The sequence below is a fragment of the Equus quagga genome, chromosome 4, assembly GCF_021613505.1.
Source record: "Equus quagga isolate Etosha38 chromosome 4, UCLA_HA_Equagga_1.0, whole genome shotgun sequence".
Taxonomy (NCBI): Eukaryota; Metazoa; Chordata; class Mammalia; order Perissodactyla; family Equidae; genus Equus; species Equus quagga.
This window is the reverse complement of record NC_060270.1, coordinates 106,278,339-106,300,922: the sequence shown is the minus strand read 5'-3', so window position 1 is coordinate 106,300,922 and position 22,584 is coordinate 106,278,339. Positions and strand designations below refer to the sequence as shown.

The following is a 22,584-nucleotide window of genomic DNA, read 5'->3' as shown; positions in this document are numbered from 1 at the left end:
TCTTATACCCCAGCATCAGACACTTTGCCGGGCACATAGATGGTGCAAAGTAAATGTGTATTGCTTGAATGGATCAGTGAATGACTGAAATATCAAGTCACTTAAAAATACAAAATTTTAAGTAAATTTTATTGTCTATATGATATTGATATTTTATGTTTTTAATCTTGCTTTCTGTGCTTTATTCCTATTAGGACTTTCCAAACTTATCCACAGATTAATTTTGTCAGAATTATTCTAAAACCTATGCATCTACCATTTATTTTATGCAGGCATTACAGGTCATCCTGAGTAGCACACTTATACTTTAAATTAAGGCTGTCTTTCAGCTTACTTCATAAATGCACTATCTAAATTGACTTAACCTAGCTACTGGAAAATTCTTCTTATAGATCTAATTACTGCTCTTGATAGATTACACCTTTTCTCTCTCCAAATCTCCAGATCATCCTGAGTTCTCCCCTTCCCTCACACTGATTTGGTTAACAAGTCCCATCAGTTGTGTCTGCTTACTAGCTAGCTCTCACAGCCAGCCTGTCTTCTCCCAGCCTCCTGCTCTAGTTAAGGCCTTTATCTCCTCTCTCCTGGACTAGTGCACAGTTTCCCAACTACTCTTCCAGCCCCTAGGCTCTTGCTGCGCCATACAGTCATGGGACTAGCAGATTACTTCTAAAAATCAAAAGCTATCCCTTTGCTTAAAATTTAGGATGGCTCTCCAGGGTAAAGTTTAAAATCATAGCATTATTTTGATAATAATATGGCCCCAGATTATCCCTCCTTTCGTCTTTCTCCTCCCTCTTCCTCCACTTTAATTTCTAGTAACACCACCTTACCTGCCCTCCCCATGCTCTGCGTCTGCCTCCTGGAATGTCTTCCCTTGTCTAGCAAGGTCCTCCTACTATCCTTCAGGCTGCTCCGACCTCTCCTGCCTCCCCCAGGCAAAGTTAGGAATTCTGTGCATTGTAATTCCATAGACATCATTTGCCTCATCACATCACACTGTAATTACTTTATCTTCTCACTCTCCATCAATAAACATGGACTGAGTTTCTCGAAAATGTAATACATTTCAGTTTTCAATGGATTCCTTAAGTGCAGAAATTTGCCTGCTGTCAAATTTCATAGTTAACCAAAAGATAAGTTAATGTAATTTAATCTATCAGTGGTAATTGTAATTTGACCTAATAAGGAATGCATTTCATTAATATTGCAAGGTGATAATTATTCAAGAAACTGGCCTCCCAAGGTTGACTTCAGATAGTAATATCATACATCACACATACTAGAAATATCATACAAAAAATTTTAGCCAGAAATTCTAACTTTTACTTCCTGCCTAATCCAATGCAGATTCTAGATTCTGTGATTTTGTTATATGGTAGTCATCCTAGTTCTTATCAAAACTTTTGGAGTTGTCATTATTACTGCTGACATTTATAGTTTTAAAGCTCTTTCGTGCCTTTATTTTATTTGGTTTCCATGACACTGATGGTCAATATTGTAATCCTATTTTAAGAAGATAGGTAGTCATAGACTCAGAGAATTTGAATAATTTGTTTGAATTGACATAGCTAAAGGACAAGACCAATATTCAAATCCCCTTTTTCTGAAACCATATTCTTATGATGCTCTGCTATTCAGTGATGCCAAAAGGCAGAAGAACAAAATCTTGAGACCCAGCATTATGGGTCAAGGAAGGCAAATGATGATATTGTCAACCTGGGTCATTTTGACATCATGTAATAGAGTAGAGGCAACGCCTACAGAGGTTCTTTTTTTTTTCTTTTCTTTTCTTTCTTTCTTTCTTTCTTTTTGTTTTGGTGAGGAAGATTGGCCCTGAGCTAACATCTGTTGCCGGTCTTCTCCTTCTGCTTGAGGAAGATTGTTACTGAGCTAATATCAGTGCTGGTCTTCCTTTATTTTGTGTGTGGGACTCCTCCACAACATCACTTGATAAGCAGTGTGTAGGTCCATGCTTGGGATCTGAACCCACAAACCGCTAGGCACCGAAGTGTTTGCATGAACTTAACCACCATGCCACTGGGCTGGCCCCTGGAGATTCTGTTACCTAATAATATTTTTTATTGTGGTAAAACATACGTAACATAAAATTTACCATTTTAGCCATTTTTAAGTATACAGTTCATTGGCATTAGGTACATTCACATTGTTGTGTGACCATCACTATTATCCATCTCCAGAACATCTTCATCCTTTCAAACTGAAATTCTGTTCCCATTAAACACTAACTCCCCATTTTCTCCTCCCCCCATTTCATGACAACTGCCATTCTACTTTCTATCCATGAATTTGACTATTCTAGGTACCTCATTTAAGTGGAATCATATAATATACGTTCTTTTGTGTCTGCTTTATTTCACTTAGTATAATGTCTTCAGAGTTCATTCATGTTGTAGCATGTGTCAGAATTTCCTTCCTTTTTAAGACCAAATAATATTCTATTGTATAGATATATGACACTTTATTTATCCATTCATCTGTTGATGGACATTTGGGTTGTTTCCACTTGTGGCTGTTGTGAATAATGCTGCTGTGACCACTAGTGTATAAATATTTGTTTGCCTCCCTGCTTTTAGTTCTTTTGAGGATATACCCACAAATAGAATTGCTGGATCGGATGGTATCTTCTCTTTCCTTGGAATGTAGGATCAGGATAAATTGCTTTAAAAAGTTTTTGTTTGTGTTTTAATTCCAACTTACCCTACAAAAGTGATCAGAATCATTTATATAATAAGGATTTTTACAAATCCCCTGCCATGAGTCCTGTGCTAACTAAAACTTGAGAGCCTAAACACCTAAAAAACACAAATGTAGAGAAATAAAATGTTAGCCATCAATTTAATGGACTCTTAGACAACCATTAAAATCATGTTTTGAAGACCATTTAATGACAGTTGGGAAATGTTTACTGTATAATGTTGAATCAAAACCAAAACCCCCAGTGTGACTTCAATTTTGTATATATGTAAACAAAGAAACATATTTATTTGTGTACATTTAAATATTTAGCAAAATGTAGTAAGCTCTAGCTAGTGGGAATATGAGTGATTTTTTCCCTTCTTTTACTTTTCTGTATTTTTCCAAATTTTCTGAAGTGTCCGTGAATGATTTTTTTACAGTCTTAAAAAATAGTTATTAAATTATTCTCAAAACTTAGTATTTTAGTGATGAGAAAGAACTGGATAGAATTGGAAGAATAAGGCTTTCTAGGAAACTGCCAGGAAATTATACGTGAGATCAAAGAACTAAATTAATTCTTCTTCCTTAGAAGAAAGTAAAATAGGATTAAAATACTGGGACTAATATGTTAGGGGTATAATACGGTAAGCTAGTATCTAGTCCATTAGGTACATATGCATATTAAGGAAAGTCTGGAGTAAAATTTCAAATTGCACATCCCAAACATTATCATCAGAATGTACTTTTCTCACCCTTCCAAGCTGCAGCAAGTGGGAAAGGAGAGCTCAGAGATAGACTTGCCATGTGCAATCAAATCAATTGATCCTCCTAGAGTTTACATTGTCAATGCAGACTGTTACTGGAAGGTTTTGGTCCCAGGAACAATTGAAACTTACAGTTACAACAAATGTACACGTGTATAAATTTGCCACTGTGACCAGACCAACCCAGCCTTTATCATTTGATAGATCACCCAATTGTCCATACAGTCTCTTTGGGGACCTGTAAATCCTAAGGCATTCCTTTGCTTATATTTAAATTTGAAGTAAACTATACTTTAATGAAGTAGGATTATAACTATGAGAGCAAAAGATACAAAATGTTGTTCATATCTAAATATTGTTTGTTTCTAGATAATTATATGACATTATCTCGTTTAATTGATCTCCTAAGACGATGTGGCAAACTTGAGGATGTTCCAAGATTTTTCCTAATGGCTGAGAAACGAAACTCCAGAGCAAAATTGGAGCCAGGATTTCAGTACTGTAAAGGACTATATCTTTGGTAAAGCTATTGGCAAATAAATCTTACATAATAGTTTTATTTTTCTCATTGTGGGTAAAGTAGAAAAGCTTTTCTTTGTATTAAAAAATATCTACATATGCTAATAGTTTTATTTACCAAACAGATTATAAACTGCTTGAACTTTGTAGTCAGTGATTGAAGTAAATGATTTTTTTTTTAAACATCTAACAAGGTACACTGGAGAACCAAATGATGCTCTTCGACATTTTAATAAAGCTCGGAAAGATAGTGACTGGGGCCAAAATGCCCTTTATAATATGATAGAAATCTGTTTGAATCCAGATAATGAAACGATTGGAGGTGAAGTATTTGAAAATCTGGATGGAGACTTGGGGTGAGTAGTGTTTGACAAATTATCCTTTTTTTGGAAACACTTATTGAGAATAATAAGCAGGGATACCTTATAAAAGAGAACTAAATTCTAGGATAGCACTAATGAAAGGTCAGATGAAGAAACCATAGCTAGAATAACTGTTCTCTGAAACAAGCATGAAATGCTTTCAGAAGGTTTCCTAAATCAGAATAGATATGTTGTGAAGATACTCCCATAATTACTCTGTAGAAAATAGGATAAATTGTAGAATTCTATTATTTTGGCAAGAATTGTCTATGTAATAATAATAACTCCTTAACACATGGTAGTTTTATGCCAAACCCTGTGCCATACACTTTTTATGCATTATCTTCTTTATTACCTACAACAGTATTGTGAAATAAGCTCAGACTTAACTTGTCTGATGTGATAGTAAATGGTGGGGGCAGGATTTGAATTGAGTTCTACCTGGCTTGCTCAAAGCTCCTGCTGTTAGCCACTGTGGTGCACTGATGGTAAATGGTTATATTTCTGTCAACCTGTGTTTGTTGCTTGTCCTCTTCTTAGGTTTGAACAAGTCCTGGTGGGAGATGTGTAAGGATATAAAGGGAATATAAGAGGTAGTTCCTGCCTTCCGGAACATGTAATTTACCTAGGAGGCAAGACAGTAGGATCTAAAACCATTCAGTCTCCAGCAAAACAGAAATGGGTTCAATGGATTTTAAGTGTTGCAGGAATTCATGGAAATAGTAATGCAAAGCAGTCAGGGGAAGATGCATAGACGAGTGGGAGAAAATCAGAACCAGATTGCTGAAAGGTTTCAATGACAGATTTGAAGATTTGGATTATAGAGACCATGGAAAGTTTTAGAGCAGGGGAGAGACATATTTATTGTATGTTTGTTTTAGAAAAGCTAAGGTAACATACTATTATGCAAATACAGGCTGTTCCTGTGGAAATCTTCAGCAAGTAGTTGAAAATACAAAACTAGAACTCAGAAGGGAGGTCACAGCTGGAGATACAGATTTGGGAGACGTGTACAGAGTGAATAGTTGGAACATGAATGGCCTCTTTGCAAGTAAAATGTGGTAACAGAAGTCTGAGAACTAAATTTTGGGCACACTCCTATTTAAGGGGACTGGAGAAGGAAGGGAGGTCAGAAAAGGGCAGTCAGTGTGGTGGAAAGAAAACCAAAACTGTATAATGTCACCAAAGCCAAAGGAAGGGAACTTTGAAGAAGGCAGCCAAGAGTATGAAATGTTTAGGGAAGGTAAAAGTCTTAAGGCCTGAAAAAAAGACCAGTGGCTTTAGTGATTGGGCTTTGAGAATTTAATTTCCTTTTATTAATTGATATATATTCATACATATATAGGTGTGTATACAAAATAAGTAAATTGCTATTATATATTCAAATTGTGCCTGCACTTGAAATTTACAACCTTTCGACAGATACCTAATTTCTGAGAGTCTGATGGGCAACTGGGTGAGGAAAATAGACTTTATATGTCTGACAAACTTAGATTCAGCTCCTAGGTTTACCATTTATTAGCTGTGTGACTTTTGGCAAATTACTTCACCTGTTTGAGCCTCAGTTTTTTCATATATAAGATGGATTCAGTGTAGATTGAATGAAATAATACAGTGCTTGGCACATAGTAGGTACTTCAGCAAGGTTAGTTACTTCTCACTCCTTCCTCCTTTCCTTTTATTTTCTGAATAGATACACCACTTGATAATTGTATGATTGTATTTATCCTGAATTCTAGTTTTATATTAGCTGAAATGAACACACTTACCACACATAGATATTGTCCAAATTTTGTCTTCAGTCCAAAATGAATAGATGATTAATGGGGTTTGATTAATTAATTAATTAATGAAGCTATGATTAATTTTGTTTAAAAAAATGCATTATAACTTTGCTTTACATTGTATTAGAAGAGAAGGAATGACCATTCTTCAAAAGGAATTTTAAATTTTAAATTGGTGACAAAAAAGAAACCAGTGTACCAACAAGCTCATTCTGATCTCAATGAATTTTATTTCATGAGTAATAGACATAAGAGATTTATTTTTAATTATATGCAGCAATTCAACTGAGAAGCAAGAGTCTGTGCAATTAGCAGTGAGAACAGCAGAAAAACTCCTTAAAGAACTAAAACCTCAGACTGTTGAGGGTCACGTACAACTTCGCATAATGGAAAACTATTGCCTGATGGCCACCAAACAGAAATCGAATGTTGAGCAAGCGTTGAATACCTTCACCGAAGTAGCAACGTCTGAGGTTAGTGGATTTTCTTTTTCAGCTTCATACGTTATCTTTCCTTGGTAGTATAGAAATTTGTTTATTTTGATTAGTTTATTTTCTGAATATTGACTTAATTACTTATTGTTATTAAAAATTAGATATATAGTTTGGCGTAATTTTACACAGTGTACCTTTGTTTCCAGAAAAGTGTTCAAGTTACTATTTTGATGTGTTGTTGATATATTTATCACTATTAGAATGGTGAATTCTAGAAAAGGGAAATTCCTCAAAAGGGCATAAATTAATTCTCAAGGAAAAGTTTATTTATTCTCTGGAGATTTTCTGTGTTGTAGATGTAGTCTAAGTTAATGTATTAAATGAAAATAAACACCTGGCTGCCTTGATAGCTCACCTTTTCGCTTACGTGAACTTGAAATTTTTCCAACTCTGGGCTAAGTGAGATCAATACTCACAACTTATAATTCAGTCGTGCAAATAATGTTGTTCTTTTGCAACACTGAAATAACCTCCTGCAATTTTATTATCATTTTTATTGTTATTAGTTCAAAGGTTCCCTCCTCATTTCACCCCAATCAGATCCCCTCCCTTCTCACTCTCTGGGTGTTCTGTTTTTCCTTCCTTCACACAAGTCTGTATTTCTCCAATTACTTGATATTAAGGAAGGAATTCTAGGTACCCACCCCACCAGCAGTCGGTAATAACTAGTTTGCAACATACTTAATTGGATTTCATGTTCTTCTACTCACCACTGTTGTAGGCCACCAAAAACTTATAACTTTGTGTGTCTCCCAGGATATACAGAATTTTGCTGTGTTTTCTTGCTATTCAGAGATCACAGTGGTAGCGATAATCTACCAAAAACCCCCTACAGTGACCGCTTTGCCCTGCTTCCTAGGAACCTGGAGGAGATTCAGATGTCCAGGGCTTTGGGGAACCTACAACTCCTGTTGCCATTTGGGTACAAGTATCCTAGATGGCACTTTATTACCACTGTAAGCCACCCTTGGAACAAAACAGCAAGGTAGCATCAGCAGCAGTAACATCCTAGAGCAGAGCCCTTGCTGACATTGAAGTAATGTTCTCAGGGCTTGTGCTCAGTTGAATTGGCTGTGTGGCAGCAGGTGGATGACAGCAGCTGACTGAACAGAGACCAGAAGTAGGACTATCACATAAGTCTAAGAAAACCTGTAAGAACATGAAGCACCATTTCAAGTGAGTTGTCGTAGCTGCTGAACGTTGTGAAGCAGCGTTCTATCATGTAACAGGAGAGAATTTGAACTGTGAGGTTTGAGAGAGCACCAAAAGCAGCGAGTGACATCACAGCTGTTTCCTAGAAAGACTGTGCCAGTTTCTTGTGTTTGTGAAACCACGGTATTTTTTTGTCATTCTTACACACATGGTTAGTAAAATACTATCTTCAAATCTGTTTACCAACCATACTATCGAAAGACTAGTGTATGAACTGAAGTTTCATAAACACGAATTTTATCTTTCATTTTTTTTAACTCATAGGCTGCATATATTAAATATAATGAACATTCATTAAGCAGCCAGTGGGTGCTAAGCACAGTGGGAGTCACAAAGATAAACCACGTATAGTCCCTTTCTTCAAGTTTCTCATTGTCTAGGGAAGACGAGACAAGCATGCTGACTGTGTACAAAGCAAATCTATTACCTTCTGTCCTAGAGTTGCAAATGAAAGTGCTGTAGGAGACAGGATAAGGAGAGGTGGGAGACCCTTCTGTGGAAAATGTATGATTTAAGAAGAACCCAAATCAACTGCATTTTCACAGGGAGAGATGGAGAAAGTGCATTCTAGGTGAGGAGCAAAACATGAACAAAGGCAAGCAGGCAGGGAAGCACAGGGTATGTTCACAGCGCTCTGCAGCATCCAGATTGATTGAGAGCGAAGAGATGTGACAGGAAGTCCTGGGAGGAAACAGTGGAAGATACATTAAACCCTAGCAAAGTGTTTCCATTTGCTTTCATCCCATCACCTTGAACCATGAAAGTGTGTTGTTTATAATAGAGCAGTGTTGTACTTTGTGATCTAAAGTGGTTGCAGTTTAGAGTGACCGAGAGTGAGAGAAGCTGGCTGAACGCTGCAGGATGTGTGCACCGGAAGAGACCTCATGGGTCTGACGCATCCCTTAGAACTCAGGTTTGCACTTTTAGAAACCATTCTTCAGTTCAGTCAGGAGTGATCAAGTGGTGAGGAGTTGATTCATTCTAATCATACACAAGATGTGCAATTGTAAAATCCGAGAGCTTCTTTTTAAACATGTAGTGTGGATATTGTCAATGTGTCTGGATGTTTTTACAGGACCCTTCTCTCCTCAAGCTGTCCTAGGGCCTGACTGATGAATACATAGCCAGCCTCTAGTTTCTCTCCTCGCCAGCCCACCTGGGGTCGAGGTGGAGCTAAATAATTGATAATGTCCCACACGTGTCTTCACAATTTACTAAGAGTTGGTTGGATTTGGCACTCAAAACCTTTTTGCCATTCCTGAATTAGGAGAACACGTTATATATTGGAAGTTTATTGATAGGCATAAAATTAGAGCCAGGGAAGTTTTATGTTCCTGAAAGCTGTTTTCATCAAGCACTAAGGAATTGCCCTTCTCCATTCCAGGGTTATTTCTGACTTCCAACCATGATCAGTGTTGGACATTGAACATTTCTCACTCTGCTGTCCTTTTTTTCCTTATCAGTTACCCAAACTTGCTATCTCACAGTGCACCTTTATTATAGTCATGATGTTAATCATTTCTAAATCACAGTTTCTCATCTTTTATTAGTATATTAAACCGAAGGCTTCCTCTTTGTAAAAGCATCACAATCCCTCTGCTGAAATTTAAGAAGCACCCTAGTTTTATCAGGGACATACACATTATTGTCCAAGTAAGTTGGTTTTCTGGATAGATCGCTAATGGCCTCCATTTTACACCAAGTCTTATTAGGTTGATGGTTTCACAGAGTGACATTTTCTGACTTTGAACTCTGTACAAAAGAACATTGTGTTTTACAGACACTGTCAAGAAGCTGCAGACTCCAAATCTACAAGCATATTTTAAGCCATGAGTTTATCTCATATAATTTCCAAATGATTAGTTAATTGCATGCCCTATTTATAACATTTCACTGGTCAAAGTTCATTGAGAGAAGAGGCTTTTGAGTAAAATGAAATGGGAGGGTAAAAGAGCAGTAGAAGTCAGGAGAGGTGGGAATATCATTTGCAGGTAAATCATCATGTTATTCCTGTTTTACAGGTGAAAGAACTAAGGAGCCAAATGTGAAGTCTGAAACATAAATGCTCAATTAGGATTACACTGAAATAGAAGTTTGTTTATTTTTTATGTTTCTATACAAAACCAAAACAGCCAGTCAGTCCCAATAAAGAGCAAGTCACCCTAATTGTCTGGAGTTGTGTGGTTATGACATCTGCATGCTTATTGAATTACCTTGACCACACCGTGCATCACCAAGTTTCTTCATGATAGCCTGAGGTTACTTGATGTGTTAAATAATGACCATATCACAGTTATCTGCTTGGAGGCCAGATCTTATGCTATGTAGCACTTGCTACTGTCCATGTGTTTTCCTTCTAAGCATAGGACAGTTATTTATGTTTGTGTATCTAGGGGTCTAAAGATTTGTTTTCTTACAGAAGGATCATATACCAGCACTTTTGGGAATGGCAACAGCTTATATGATCTTGAAACAGACGCCAAGAGCCAGAAACCAGCTGAAGCGGATTGCAAAAATGAACTGGAATGCTGTTGATGCTGAGGACTTTGAGAAGAGTTGGCTGCTCCTTGCTGATATTTATATTCAATCCGCAAAATATGATATGGCAGAAGAACTGTTAAAACGGTGTCTGCGTCATAATAGGGTAGGTGATTAAAAAGTAACAAATAATTGTTAACCTCTGTTGTATAAGCTTTCTATAGTAGGTTATTATGGAGTGTTGGTCCCTTTCTAAGGATTCTTGTGTGTTTTTTGAAAATTAAATGTTTATTCTTACCACAATCAGGAAATAAACATTAATAATGAGAAAGAAGTCGTTTGCCCTTGAAAATAAAAAGTTAGAGATTTATGCAGTTTCAAGTTTCAGCTGTGGTATGCCCTACTTACAGAAAGTGTTTTGGAATGTCAAGCATTTGCCTGTGATTATCCATCTCATCCCAGAGTTAATGAAAATTACAGAAGAACATTAATTGCAGGCGTCTGTCCCTCCTATTAAGAAATACTCTTGATGAATTTACTGCAGCTGCATGTCATTTCCACATTATTAGAATCCACTATGCATAATATATTTTGTGGGGAAATGTCTTATGAGCATTTAATTTGATTTGTTTAATAAAAAAGTCCTTGTCTTTAGGTATAAAATTGAAAATCTTAAAGTCCCTGGAATTTAAGGCTCTTTGCTAACAGTGCATTTTGTTGTTTAATCACAAAAAAGGGGAAGTTTTCTTATAATGTCGATTTTTTTTGGTGAGGAAGATTGGCCCTGAGCTAACATCTGTTGCCAATCATCCTCTATTTTATGTGGGATGCTGTCACAGCGTGGCTTGAAGAGCAGTGCTAGGTCTGCACCCAAGATCCCAACCTGTGAACCCCAGGCCGCTGAAGCAGGGTGTGTGAACTTAACCACTGTGCCACCAGGCCGGTCCCTGTAACATCTTTTTAAGTTAAGAATTTTTTACTATTTGTTGAAAAATAATTGTACCCAGCTTAGAAACTTGAGTATATTTATCTTTAAAGATTCATATCAGTTACTTCAAAATCTTTATCACAGTAAATTTATGTTTTATTCTCTTTGAGAAAATTAGATTACAGAATGGATCATTTGTGTTTTAAAGAAGAATAATCATCTAATACTAATAAGTTACTTTCTCTGGAACTTTAAAAGCCTAAAACATCAAGCCATTTATCAACTTATAGTTTATACATCTAATTTTAAGTTGGCCTTGAAAAACAGAGAATATTCATAAATAGGCTTTGAAAAATCTAAACTGCCAAATAGCTGACCCTTATATGCCTAGTCTAGGATTAAGCAAGACTGCATGGGAATTAAGGTTTTGATCAGACAGAATTTCACTTTGCCAGAACACCAACAGCACTACGCTGCATGGTTGAACATGATGGCAACTTTAGAGGCATCAGCCCTGCTGACTAGGCATGTCAATGTTGGAAGCATGAGATTTAGGAACTAGAGCTTAGAAAGCTTGAATTGTTAATTAAAAAGCATAGAACATCCAGATGTGGGGCAGGAAATATACAAGATGACACTAGACCATCTTGTCATCTTGTCATACCAGATGGCACAGAAGCCATCAAAGATCATTAGAGTCATGTCAAGGACTCAGGAGCCAACTTGAAGACACTCCCACTGCCCAAAGTTGGAACTCTTTAAGTATCAATAAGAATAATAACTGCAATGAATTGAAACACACCAAATATGTTTAAATCCATGAGTTTACAAAGATCCAAAAAAGAAAAAAAAAACCCTGATTGATCACTGAAATTTGCTAATAAACTATTATTTCTAAAGCTAGCAAATAAAAGAATTAAGTGTTTATTCCACCTTTTCTGTATACCCCATGCTACTAGGTAATGAAATAGTAGAAAAGGCGATTTTCTTAGTATAGGTGTTTTCCAGCTGATGAATAAAGAAAGAGTGATAGAATATCACCATTTCCAACCATGGTAAATTAATGAATGAGCATAACATCACAAAAAGAGAATCAGACATTATGTGCCTCCTGATGAAAGAATTCACCATCAGGACTGGGTTGAGGCAAGTGAAACACTCACTTCAGCTCCAAAATGTAAAGGGGCACTTAAAATCTCAGTAGTTATCTCAGTCAATTGGTGCTGCCATAGCAAAATACCATAGCCAGGGGGGCTAATAAGAAACAGAAATTTATTTCTCACAGTTCTGGAGGCTGGAAGTCTAAGATCAAGGTGCCAGCATGGTTGAGCTCTGGTGAGGGCCCTCTTCTGGGTTTCAGGCTTCCAGCTTCTCCTTGTATCCTCACAGGGTGGAAAGAAGGGGCAAGAGAACTCTTTGGCGTCCCTTTCATAAGGGCATTAATCCCATTTATGAGGGCTACACCTTTATGACCTAATTATCTCCCAAAGACCCCGCCGCCTAATACCATCATATTGAAGGTTAGGATTTCAACATATGAATCTTAGGGGGATACAAACATTCAGTCCATTGTAGTAATCAAGATAAATAATAATTTAATGCAATATTTTTTAAAAGAGCAAAATATCAGAATGTTAAATAGATAAGAGTCTGACAGTGCTGTACTGAGCTGTATTGAAGCCTGAAGCAAAAGGGGAAATGTGTACCCTGATATCCATGTTTGTATGTATTTTTTAATGAGTAATGGTTTTATTGAAAATATTATTGATGTATTTTCTTGCATTAAAGTCAGGAAAGTAAAATTACAGTGTTTTGTTTGGAGATAAATAAAATATTCAAACTTAATGTATTTTAATATACCTGCTTTTCAATTTAGTAAATTTTTAAAATTAATATAACATTCTGGAAAAAGTTAGCAATTAAAAAATACCTAAAAATCTGTATGCAGGATTGTGTATTTTTCCTTTTGCCTCAGACTCCAAAGTGGCTCAGCAGGGCACTGGTCTATGAAGTCGTTTCAGCCTCTTTCCCCCAAAATCAAAATCAAATCCAAACCTCTGGATTTAATTACAATTTCTGGGAAATATCAAGGACGTAGGAATATATTACATAAGCACAAGGATGCACTCAACTAAATCTAGACTGTAAGAAACTGGAGGACAAACTTTCTCGTTTCTGCTACATTTTAATTGCAAGAAAAGAGATAAGGAGGAGAAACCTCTAGATTAAGAGAAAGTTGAGAGACATTTCAACCAGTCAGGCCTTATTTGGATCCTCATCCTAACAAAGTAAAAAGAAAAAATTATATTGAGACCGTTTGAAATTTGAATAGTGGCTGGATATTTGGTGATGTCAACGAGTTGTTACATTTTAGGTATGATAAATTGTGGTTATGTTTAAAGAAAGTTCTTATTTTTAAACAGGCATACTAAAATACTTATGAATGAAATGATACAATATCTGAAGATTTTTTAATCTGGTGATACAGAAGGACAAATGTTTGGGGTAAAGTTGCAACAGTATTAGTTATGAGTTAATTGTTGAGGATATGGGTTCATTATACTGTTATTTTTATATTTGTGTGTGTTAAAGTTAATAATAAAACTTTTTTGTAATAAAAAGTGTACATGTATCTGTGTAAAATACACATACCCTTGCCTCTCACCCAAAAATCCTGATTCTGTAGGTTTGGGGTGGGGGCTTGGCATCAGAATATTTTCTTAGTCCCATAGATGATTTGATTGCATAGCAAGAGTGAAAACCGTTGTTTTATCTGCCATTTAAATGAGTTAATATGGTTGACCTCTATAATCATAAGCACCCCATAAAACCTTAGTGGTATCGAGTTTAATCTGTTGATTCATCTTCCATTTTTCTTCAGTCTTGTTGCAAAGCTTATGAATATATGGGATACATTATGGAGAAAGAGCAAGCATATACAGATGCTGCCTTCAACTATGAGATGGCATGGAAACATGGCAATCAGACAAATCCAGCAGTAGGTGAGTTTAACAAATTAGACACTAGGTTTTCACCCAAAACTTAGGTTTTATTTGTAAATCTTCATTTAAATGCATTTGATTTTTTTAAGAACAAAATATACATTGAGCCAACTTCCTTTGTCAATCCTTCTGAAAAATAAATTTTATATTCATAATAGATTATTAGCTAGTAATAGTTATTAAGTATAATTTCCTGAGATTCACACTTGTCCTCTGTCACCCTAGAGGACATCTAATCTAACAGTGCTCCTTTCTCTTCCTTCACCCTCTGCTATTTTCAGAATGGTAATGCTGTTGGGAAAGGTGTTCTATCGTCAAGTAACTTAGAAAAATATTACATTAAGTTGAGTTCTATGGGTTTCTTTACTGCAGAACTTCTCAAAGCCTCTAAACCCTAATGTATATTGTGATGGATATCACAGAAGGGATATGTGTCCCACAATAATTTGACTATGGAACATTTTTTTTTCTCCTGAGCATCTAGAAATATCATCTTATTCCAGTGGTGGACTATTAGTTTGAGGAATGCTGGTCTCCACTGTCCCTAACAGATGGGAAGCATCCAGAATATTCTTAGTGACTGCCATTTCTCCACATTGTGAGGGAACTCATCCCCATGCTTCTCTTTCTTTATATTGAGCTGAAATGTGCTTCATTGAAACTGTCCTGTTCTGTTCTCTGGAGCCACCTACAGAGTCCTTTCTCTCTTGGACATAATGGCCCTCCAATTGCAAACTTCTGTCACGTCTCTCCTAAGGTTTCTCTTCAAGCCACCCTCAATTATTTGTCCCTTCTTCCTGAGACTTGCTTCCAAGTCTTTCACCCTCCTTGTTGCTGTCTCTTGGAAACTCTAGAATAGTGCTTTCTAAACTGTGCTTTGGAATACTTGGTAAGATATTACTAGTTAGTCTATTAAAGAAGAGAGAGAGAGAGTTGAGTGTGAGGAGATTAGATTCCTTGGCCAAATAAGTTTGAGAAGGGCTATTTTATTTGTTCATTGTCTCTCTTGGCCTATTGTACCAGACAGAAATGAACAAGTTCTTAAGTATGATTTAAGAACTGATGGTATGTATAATGAAGCTATTTTTTTTTTATTAGGCATACAGTAATTGTTAATTCAAGCTAAGATGGCATCCATCTTTTTGGCAGCCGTGTCATGGTATGGACTCAAATTTATTTGCAGTCAGATAGGTCACCTTTACACTAACTGCCATCAGTTCAGGACATCCCCTACCTTGTGTTTCTGGGATCTGTTATTTTACTAGATTTGTATAGAGCACAGGAACTAACGTTTGTTGATAGTATTTGTCCTTCACAAGCATTGTACATCTTACAGAATAAAGTCAGCTTGTAAAATGAAAATTCCTTAAAATCCTTAAAACATATGTAATTTCGATGCTTTATTCCACAGAAGGAATGCATTTAGAAGCTAAATTATTTAAATATTCTGTTCCTTGGAAGACTTCAACAAATATGGAGATTTCAACTCACTAGTTCTTTCATTATGTCATCTTTGTGTTTTTTGGATGATTTTGTCAGTTCCTCTGACTTCTCCTTAGGAAGCATTTCTCTGAGGCTCTCAGTTCATTAGTTTCTTCCTTAAGATTATCATTGCATCCAGCACCCCCACTCTGTCTGGCCAAGTTAAGACAGTCATGCACCGCATAACAACATTCCAGTCAACGATGGACTGCGTATACGACAGTGGTCCCATTAGAGTAGTTCCCTACAGCCTAGGTGTGTAGTAGGCTATACCGTCTAGGTTTGTGGAAGTACACGGTATGATGTTCACAGAATGAAGAAATCGCCTAACGACACATTTCTCAGAACATATCCCTGTCGCTAAGCAGTGCATGACTGTAATGCATTTCACTTTTTCACTTGTCAGGAAATCCTTAAAATCATGGTCATGTTCTTTCCATGGGATTCAGTCTTGAGTATTGTCCTTGTGGAAGGCACCAAGAAGTGAGATGCAGTGAGAGAAGAGCACATTCATGTTTCCCCCTTCACACCCATTCTCAGGTTGCATGACAGTCACTAGACTATTTACATTGTTCTATTGGTGTTCCCTTTCCCCCTCTCTCTTCCATTTTTTTCCTTGTTTACACAGAATTGAATCTTAGAAGCTTGTCAGGTATAATGCAGCTGCGGTGCACGTGTTCTTTGCCCTTTCTAGCCATTTATTTTCTAAAATTTTTTGAATGAGATGATCAGTCAAGTTTCTTCCAACGTTAAAACTTCGTGTTTCTTATTTTACTGTTTACACAGAAAAAAAATTGCTAATATTTGTGTGGTACTTTAAAATTTTTAAAAGCATTTCTCAAGTATTTCATTTGATCTTTAAAATTACGCTAAGAGAGAAAAGAGGTATTATGCCCATTTTTTAGATAAGGAAACTTGAAATTGACAACTCAAGTAACTTGCCTAAGGTCTCAAAGCTAGTCAGGAAGCCAGAAACCAAAGCTTAAATTCAGAGTTTTGGCTCTAGTTTCTGTGTAAATTATGTTTGGCATGACATCTTAAATTGTTTTCCTTTTTTAATGTCACAAATTTTATTTATTAGTCCATTTTGACACTCCTTTGTTATGATATCTAGTTGACCTCTCTGAAACTTATTTTTCATCTTGGGCAGTTCTCTATGCGTATGTGTGTATCAAATACTATAAATTTTAGGTAATTGCCATTTCCTACTTTTTACTACCATATGATTATATTAGCCAGTAATTCTTTTCAAAACACTTGTTTGAAATTCTAAAAATGTTTTGATATTTTGATTAGAGCCCAAGAGCAGCATTCAAATTTCCTTTTTTCATATTTCTAAGTGGTAAAGTGAAATATTTAATTTATTAATTACATATCATTTTACACTGTATATCATTTATTGAGTACACTGCCACTGTTACTTTTTCTGTCTTCTCCTTAGTTTTCTTACTCTTACAGCATTCTTAACAGGAGAACAAGTCATTTAAGAATGTCTTAAAACTTTCTTCTAAATTGTCACTATTCGAAATGTTGCATTTCAGTAGCAGTAATTGTGATAATTGTTACTCATCATTGATGTGGAACGTCTGGTGGACTAATCCACTCTCTTCTGGGCCTCTCTCCTACCTGCTCCACCCTCTCACATCTAGGTTCTCTAGGTCCGTTTGGATCCTACATGTCATATCCTTCTACCCCCGGCCTTTGCGCGTACAGTTCCCTCTGCCTAGATGTATTCTTGCTTCCCCCTCCCTTGGCATAGTTTGTGCCTCATTCTTCAGATTTCAAACATTGCCTGACACCCACCCCTTCCCCAACCAGGTTTCTTCTCTGGCTCTCTTGGCCTTTATTTCATAGCATTTATCTCAGTTTTGAAATTATTCATTTACTTACATAATTACTTAAATAATGTACTTTCTTTCCTAATAGAATGTAAACCTCGTGACCGTGACTTCAGGAACCAGTTTGCCTGACGTGTTAAGAGCGAAATAAATCTATACTATATAAATGAATCACTGTGTTATCATTTACTGCCCTGTGATGAGTTTTTACTATAATCTGAGATAAATGAGACTTTTCTAGTAAGTTACAAAGCCACATTTATGAGATGCAGTCTTCTGACCCAACAGTACCTTCACTGTGGTCCTTTTGTCCAACTCCACCTTCATTCCTACCTGTTCTCCTTTCCTGTCACCCCTTCTGCTATCTCGTCCCTTCCCACTATCCTAGTACAGTCGCCAGCCTCCATTAAGATCCGATAAGTTAGCAAACACAGGAGGAGGCGAAAAGAGGTCATACTGGCAGTTTGCTCCATCAATAGTTCTGTATCATTATGGTTTTTTTGTCTTAACAGGATACAAACTGGCATTTAATTACTTAAAAGCGAAAAGATATGTGGATGCAATTGATGTATGTCACCAGGTAACACTTAAATTTAGATTCCTTAAAATTTCTCAGATGTGCAGTTTCCTACTTTTGGTTCATCTCAAGATGTACGTGAATAGAGGTAGAGGATGTGGTGTTTTGGTTAAATGACTTATCAACTATATCCAGGAGAGATTATCAGTTTTCAAGGTTTAGAAAATAATACTGTTTAATTAAACATATGTTATTAATTAGGGCTCAAATAATAAAATGTTTATGTCAATTTAAAGACAGAGGCTAGAGGAGAAGCATGTTAAATAAAACAATCTTTAAGTCAGAAGATATTTGAAGATTATTATGGCTTTTTCAAGTCATTGTTCTGAATAGAAGTTCTTGTGCCTGTGTCTGAGTCTGGTTACTAGAGAATTCAGATTTATAAATTGGAGATGAAAGGCATTTCTGTAATTTGGAAGTCATTCAGTTACATTTCTGTAATTGAACCCCTACTAAATGATCCCTTAATAAAATGACAAATATTTAAGTTGCAGTTTTAGAATTTGCAGTTTCTTTACATTGTCCCATTGATATGCCATGTAAGGCATTATATTAAACGTTGTTAGGAGCTCCAAGAAAAGCTCCTTAGAAAAGAATTATGGAATCTTCCTTCTCCCAGATAGCTGTGTCAGCATCATCCCAGTAAACACTCGGCCTCAGTGATTGCTGTTGATCACTGAGTCTCTCTGGAAGCAGGTATTTCACATTAAAGTTAAGGTTGTACGTTAATGTAAGGTTGTACGTTAATGTAAGGTTATACGTTGGAATCATTTGTGGAGTTTTTTTTTTTTTAATGAATAGCCTAGTCTTAGAGTCAGTAGGCCTGGAAATTTGTATGTTTCCAAATCTCTCCAGGTAAATCTGATGTGTGTTCTTGGTTAAAAATAAGTCTGTAAGGGTTTATTAAATATCATGCATAAGTACCTAAATTAAAAAAATATTTTAAGTCATTGATCTGTAATTGTTTTCTGTAACTGATCTGTTAAGGAAGTAATTATATTTGTTGTATTTCCCACATGTAGTATTCATATTCTACTGTTTTCATCTAATTACTATTAATATAAATGAGTCATCATGTCACCTCTGTGTCACCTTTAAAAAGTATTCTTGTATTTGTAGTATCAATTCAATGAAATCTCAACTGTAATGCTCATTTCTAGTAAGTTTTGTAGTTCCCCTGTTCTCAATAATTAATTACAAGTTCTTGTGCTTTTGTTTCGTTTTTGTTTTGTGTGTGTGTGTGTTTTGTTTTTTTTGCAGGTTCTTGAAGCACATCCAACTTATCCAAAAATCAGAAAGGATATACTTGATAAGGCCCGTACATCTTTAAGACCTTGAAAATTATTTTAATTTAGTTTGTTGGGTAAGTGGGAAATGAAAGGAATCTGAGTTTTTCCAGTTCCACATAGGTTTGAGCTAATGTTTTTTCTCCAGCAGAGGCTGCTATTGTATATAAAGAGAAACTCTGTGTCAAATGGATGATTTCTCATGGAGAATGTGAATGAGAGCTGATTTATTTGATGGACTCTCTTGATTAGCTGCAGATTTGGTGTCTCTGTGGTCAAGATGATAACCAACCCCTTTTTATAAAGAATATTTTGTTCAAATCTAGGTAATTAAGTATCTTATATCTTTTCTAAGGAGTATTAGCTGTTTATTTCAGGAAATGTATTTAAAATGCTATTGTTCTCTGTTAAAATTTTTTGTAATGTTCTCTGTTACTTCAAAAGTTTGAGTAAATTCCTTGTAAATAATTTATGAAAACGAAAATATATTTTTTAATAAAGATTTTGTAAATTTATGGTTTGTATTCCTCTTGGAACTCAAAAGACATGGTAGGTTTTGCAAAATCAGGGTAAGCTCCCCATGCAGTCTGCAATGTTAATGAGTAGTAGTGCAGAAAATGTGACTTTCCCAGAAAAATCTCTTTCGAAAAGTGTAAAGAGTGTGTTTCCCTTCCCTTCGTTGAACTCATTCTTCCTGCTCTCAATGCCTGTGTGATCTTGAGAAATAATTAGTACCTGAAATCAGTTTAAATAGGTAAACCCTTATAGAAATATTTACCCTTAGCTCAAAGACTACGTCTTGTGGTGTAACTTCAGATGCTGTAAGCTGTGGTGGAGAAGAGCGACGTGATACTTTTGGTCCACAAGGACTCAGAAAGCACACCATGTGACAGCAACTGCTTGCCCTACCATGCCTACCGCCACCCTGGCGGAGCCGTTCTCACTCTTTTACACTCAATTTAACCTCATCTTAATAAACTCAGTTCTTAGTTTCATTTTCAATTTGTTGTCTGCATCTTTTTCTGTTGTCTGTGAAAATACAGTGAACACAATCTTTGATTTCATTTGCATTTTCAATAAACACAGAGTATTTTGAAAAGTCACTTGCTGCTTGTGTGCCCTATGTTTATTTCTTTTGAGCTATGTTCTTTTGTTTCTGACCATTTCTCCAATTTTCCAAAGTCCTTTTAGTTCCAATTATATGTTATAAAAATTCTGATCCTTCTACTCTTTCACCTAGCTTTTATTGATGGCATTTTTGAAAGTGTTTAATAATAACAGCATTTATGAAGCATTTCATGTCTATTAAAACACTTTCACATGTTGTGTTACATTTGATCCTCACAACTCTATAATACAAATATTATTATCCCTGTTTTACAGTTCTGAAACTGTGACAGATTATTTCTTTCTCTGCAATTCAGGGAAAAAAATATCGGCCTAAATGGACATTGTTAGGGACATCATATAACAGAATACCTTTAGTAGTTTCATTGCATCATGGAAGCTAGAATCATGGAAATTAGATAGAGAAAGTGAAACGTCTGTTCTCCCAGCAAGACATTTCCAAATCAGTTTTCCTATCTGTAAAATGAGGAGGTTGTTTTTGTTTCTAAAGCAACCACTTATTTTACCCCTGCTATTTGTTAGATTCTATTCTCGGAACTTTCCTTACATTATATCTTTTAATTCTCACTTAACTCTCCAGAGAAATAATACTCTTATTTTTCAGATGAGGAAGATAAGACTCAAACTAAATGATTTGCTCAAGGTCACAGAAAAAGTCTCAGAATCTAGATTCCTTACTGGCCCAGACAACTTCAAAGCTCATGCCCTATTTCTTATATAAGATACCTTCCGTAACTAAGCAAGACTGTGTCTGTCTATGAGAAGAAATTCTCTTGTCTCCATCTGGCTAGCCAATGAAACTAAGTGTTCTCTCACAGAGATAGCTAAGTAATGAGGAATAAGATGAACTGAGTGGAATGAACAGTCTTGCAAATGTAGGAACTGTCAAAGAGAAGTCTTAGGAGCAGGGTAGTGTAGTAGTTAAGAACGTGGATTTGAAGTCAGACCAGCCTTGCTGTAAATTTTGGCTCATCTTTTTCAGGTTACATTGGCTCTCTGAGCCTCAGATTTCTCATCCATAAAGAAGCATTTAAAGATAATAACCTGCCTGAGGTGGTTGGAAGGATTAAATGAGAGAACATATGTAAAACTTATAATGAATCAGACTCTTAATAAATAGTAGCTGTACTTATTTATTATAAGTGGAACAAGGCCACGTAGTAATTGCAAACTGAGAAGCACCTTCATGGAACCGAACACACCCTCCAAGGTGAGATGAAGAGGACAAATAGGCTCCCCTAGAGAGCACGGCCGTACCGAATTCAGGATTCTCACTGAATCTCTCTCTCCTCCCACACTCTGGTTTCTTCTTTCCCTCCCTCTCCCCTCCACCCACCAAACATGCTGTACTCTTTACGTGCATGACCTCATTTCACCATCTTGAACCTACTTTCCCCTTACCCTCCTCTTCCTGGAATTCTCTCTACTCACCTCTCCCTTACCCTCGCTTCCTGTCTCTACGCTTCCCCCTCTAGGCTTTTTCTTTCATTCATTCAAGTATCAGTTTATTATCACCTCCTCTGAGGCCATGTCCAGGCCTACAATCTAAAGTAGCCATTCTGTCATTCTGTATCCTATTACCCTTTTAAACTCTGTATTTAGTACTTACTGATCTCTAATGTTTTTCTTGTTCACTAAGGTTTGGTGTATGACCAAGCCTTACGTGACATGCCCACAACTGCACATCCAGGAAAGCTGGGACTCAAACTGCTCTGAATCGCCACTTGAAAGAAGTTAAATGAGAATTTGGGGCCTACACTCAGGATGGAGAGGGGACGGACACAACATGAGTGAAAGAATTTTCTGTGGACCTGGGATCCAAATACCACTTCCCTCGTGGTAAGGAAGCAGTTAGAAGTTTAATGCACTTTGACCTTAGGCCAGCTAGTATAGTGAACTGGATCCCAAGGGAAATAGCTTTCTTCCCCAGAAGTCAAGAACCTAGAGCAGGTCTAGAAGGGTTTTGTGTATGGACAGTTGAGGAAGCTAGGTTGAACTTTGCACAAGAGTACAAGTAGATAATGAAATCA

General features: G+C 36.3%; 1 protein-coding gene across 3 annotated transcripts in view; it reads left to right on the top strand.

Moving 5' to 3' along the window:
* Positions 1-20,519, top strand: part of TTC21B (tetratricopeptide repeat domain 21B) — an 81,630-nt gene extending 61,111 nt beyond the window's left edge. For 2 of the 3 annotated variants that reach the window (XM_046659077.1, XM_046659078.1), the window contains 7 exons: positions 3,834-3,984; positions 4,178-4,339; positions 6,407-6,602; positions 10,255-10,479; positions 14,123-14,243; positions 18,076-18,143; positions 19,401-20,519. In XM_046659077.1, the coding sequence (XP_046515033.1) occupies positions 3,834-3,984; positions 4,178-4,339; positions 6,407-6,602; positions 10,255-10,479; positions 14,123-14,243; positions 18,076-18,143; positions 19,401-19,478 (1,001 nt within the window). In that variant the 3' untranslated portion in view covers positions 19,479-20,519. Of the gene's footprint in view, positions 1-3,833; positions 3,985-4,177; positions 4,340-6,406; positions 6,603-9,856; positions 10,480-14,122; positions 14,244-18,075; positions 18,144-19,400 lie in introns of those variants that run through there. The other variant, XM_046659079.1, reaches the window with a different exon arrangement.
* Positions 20,520-22,584: the final 2,065 nt, after the last annotated feature.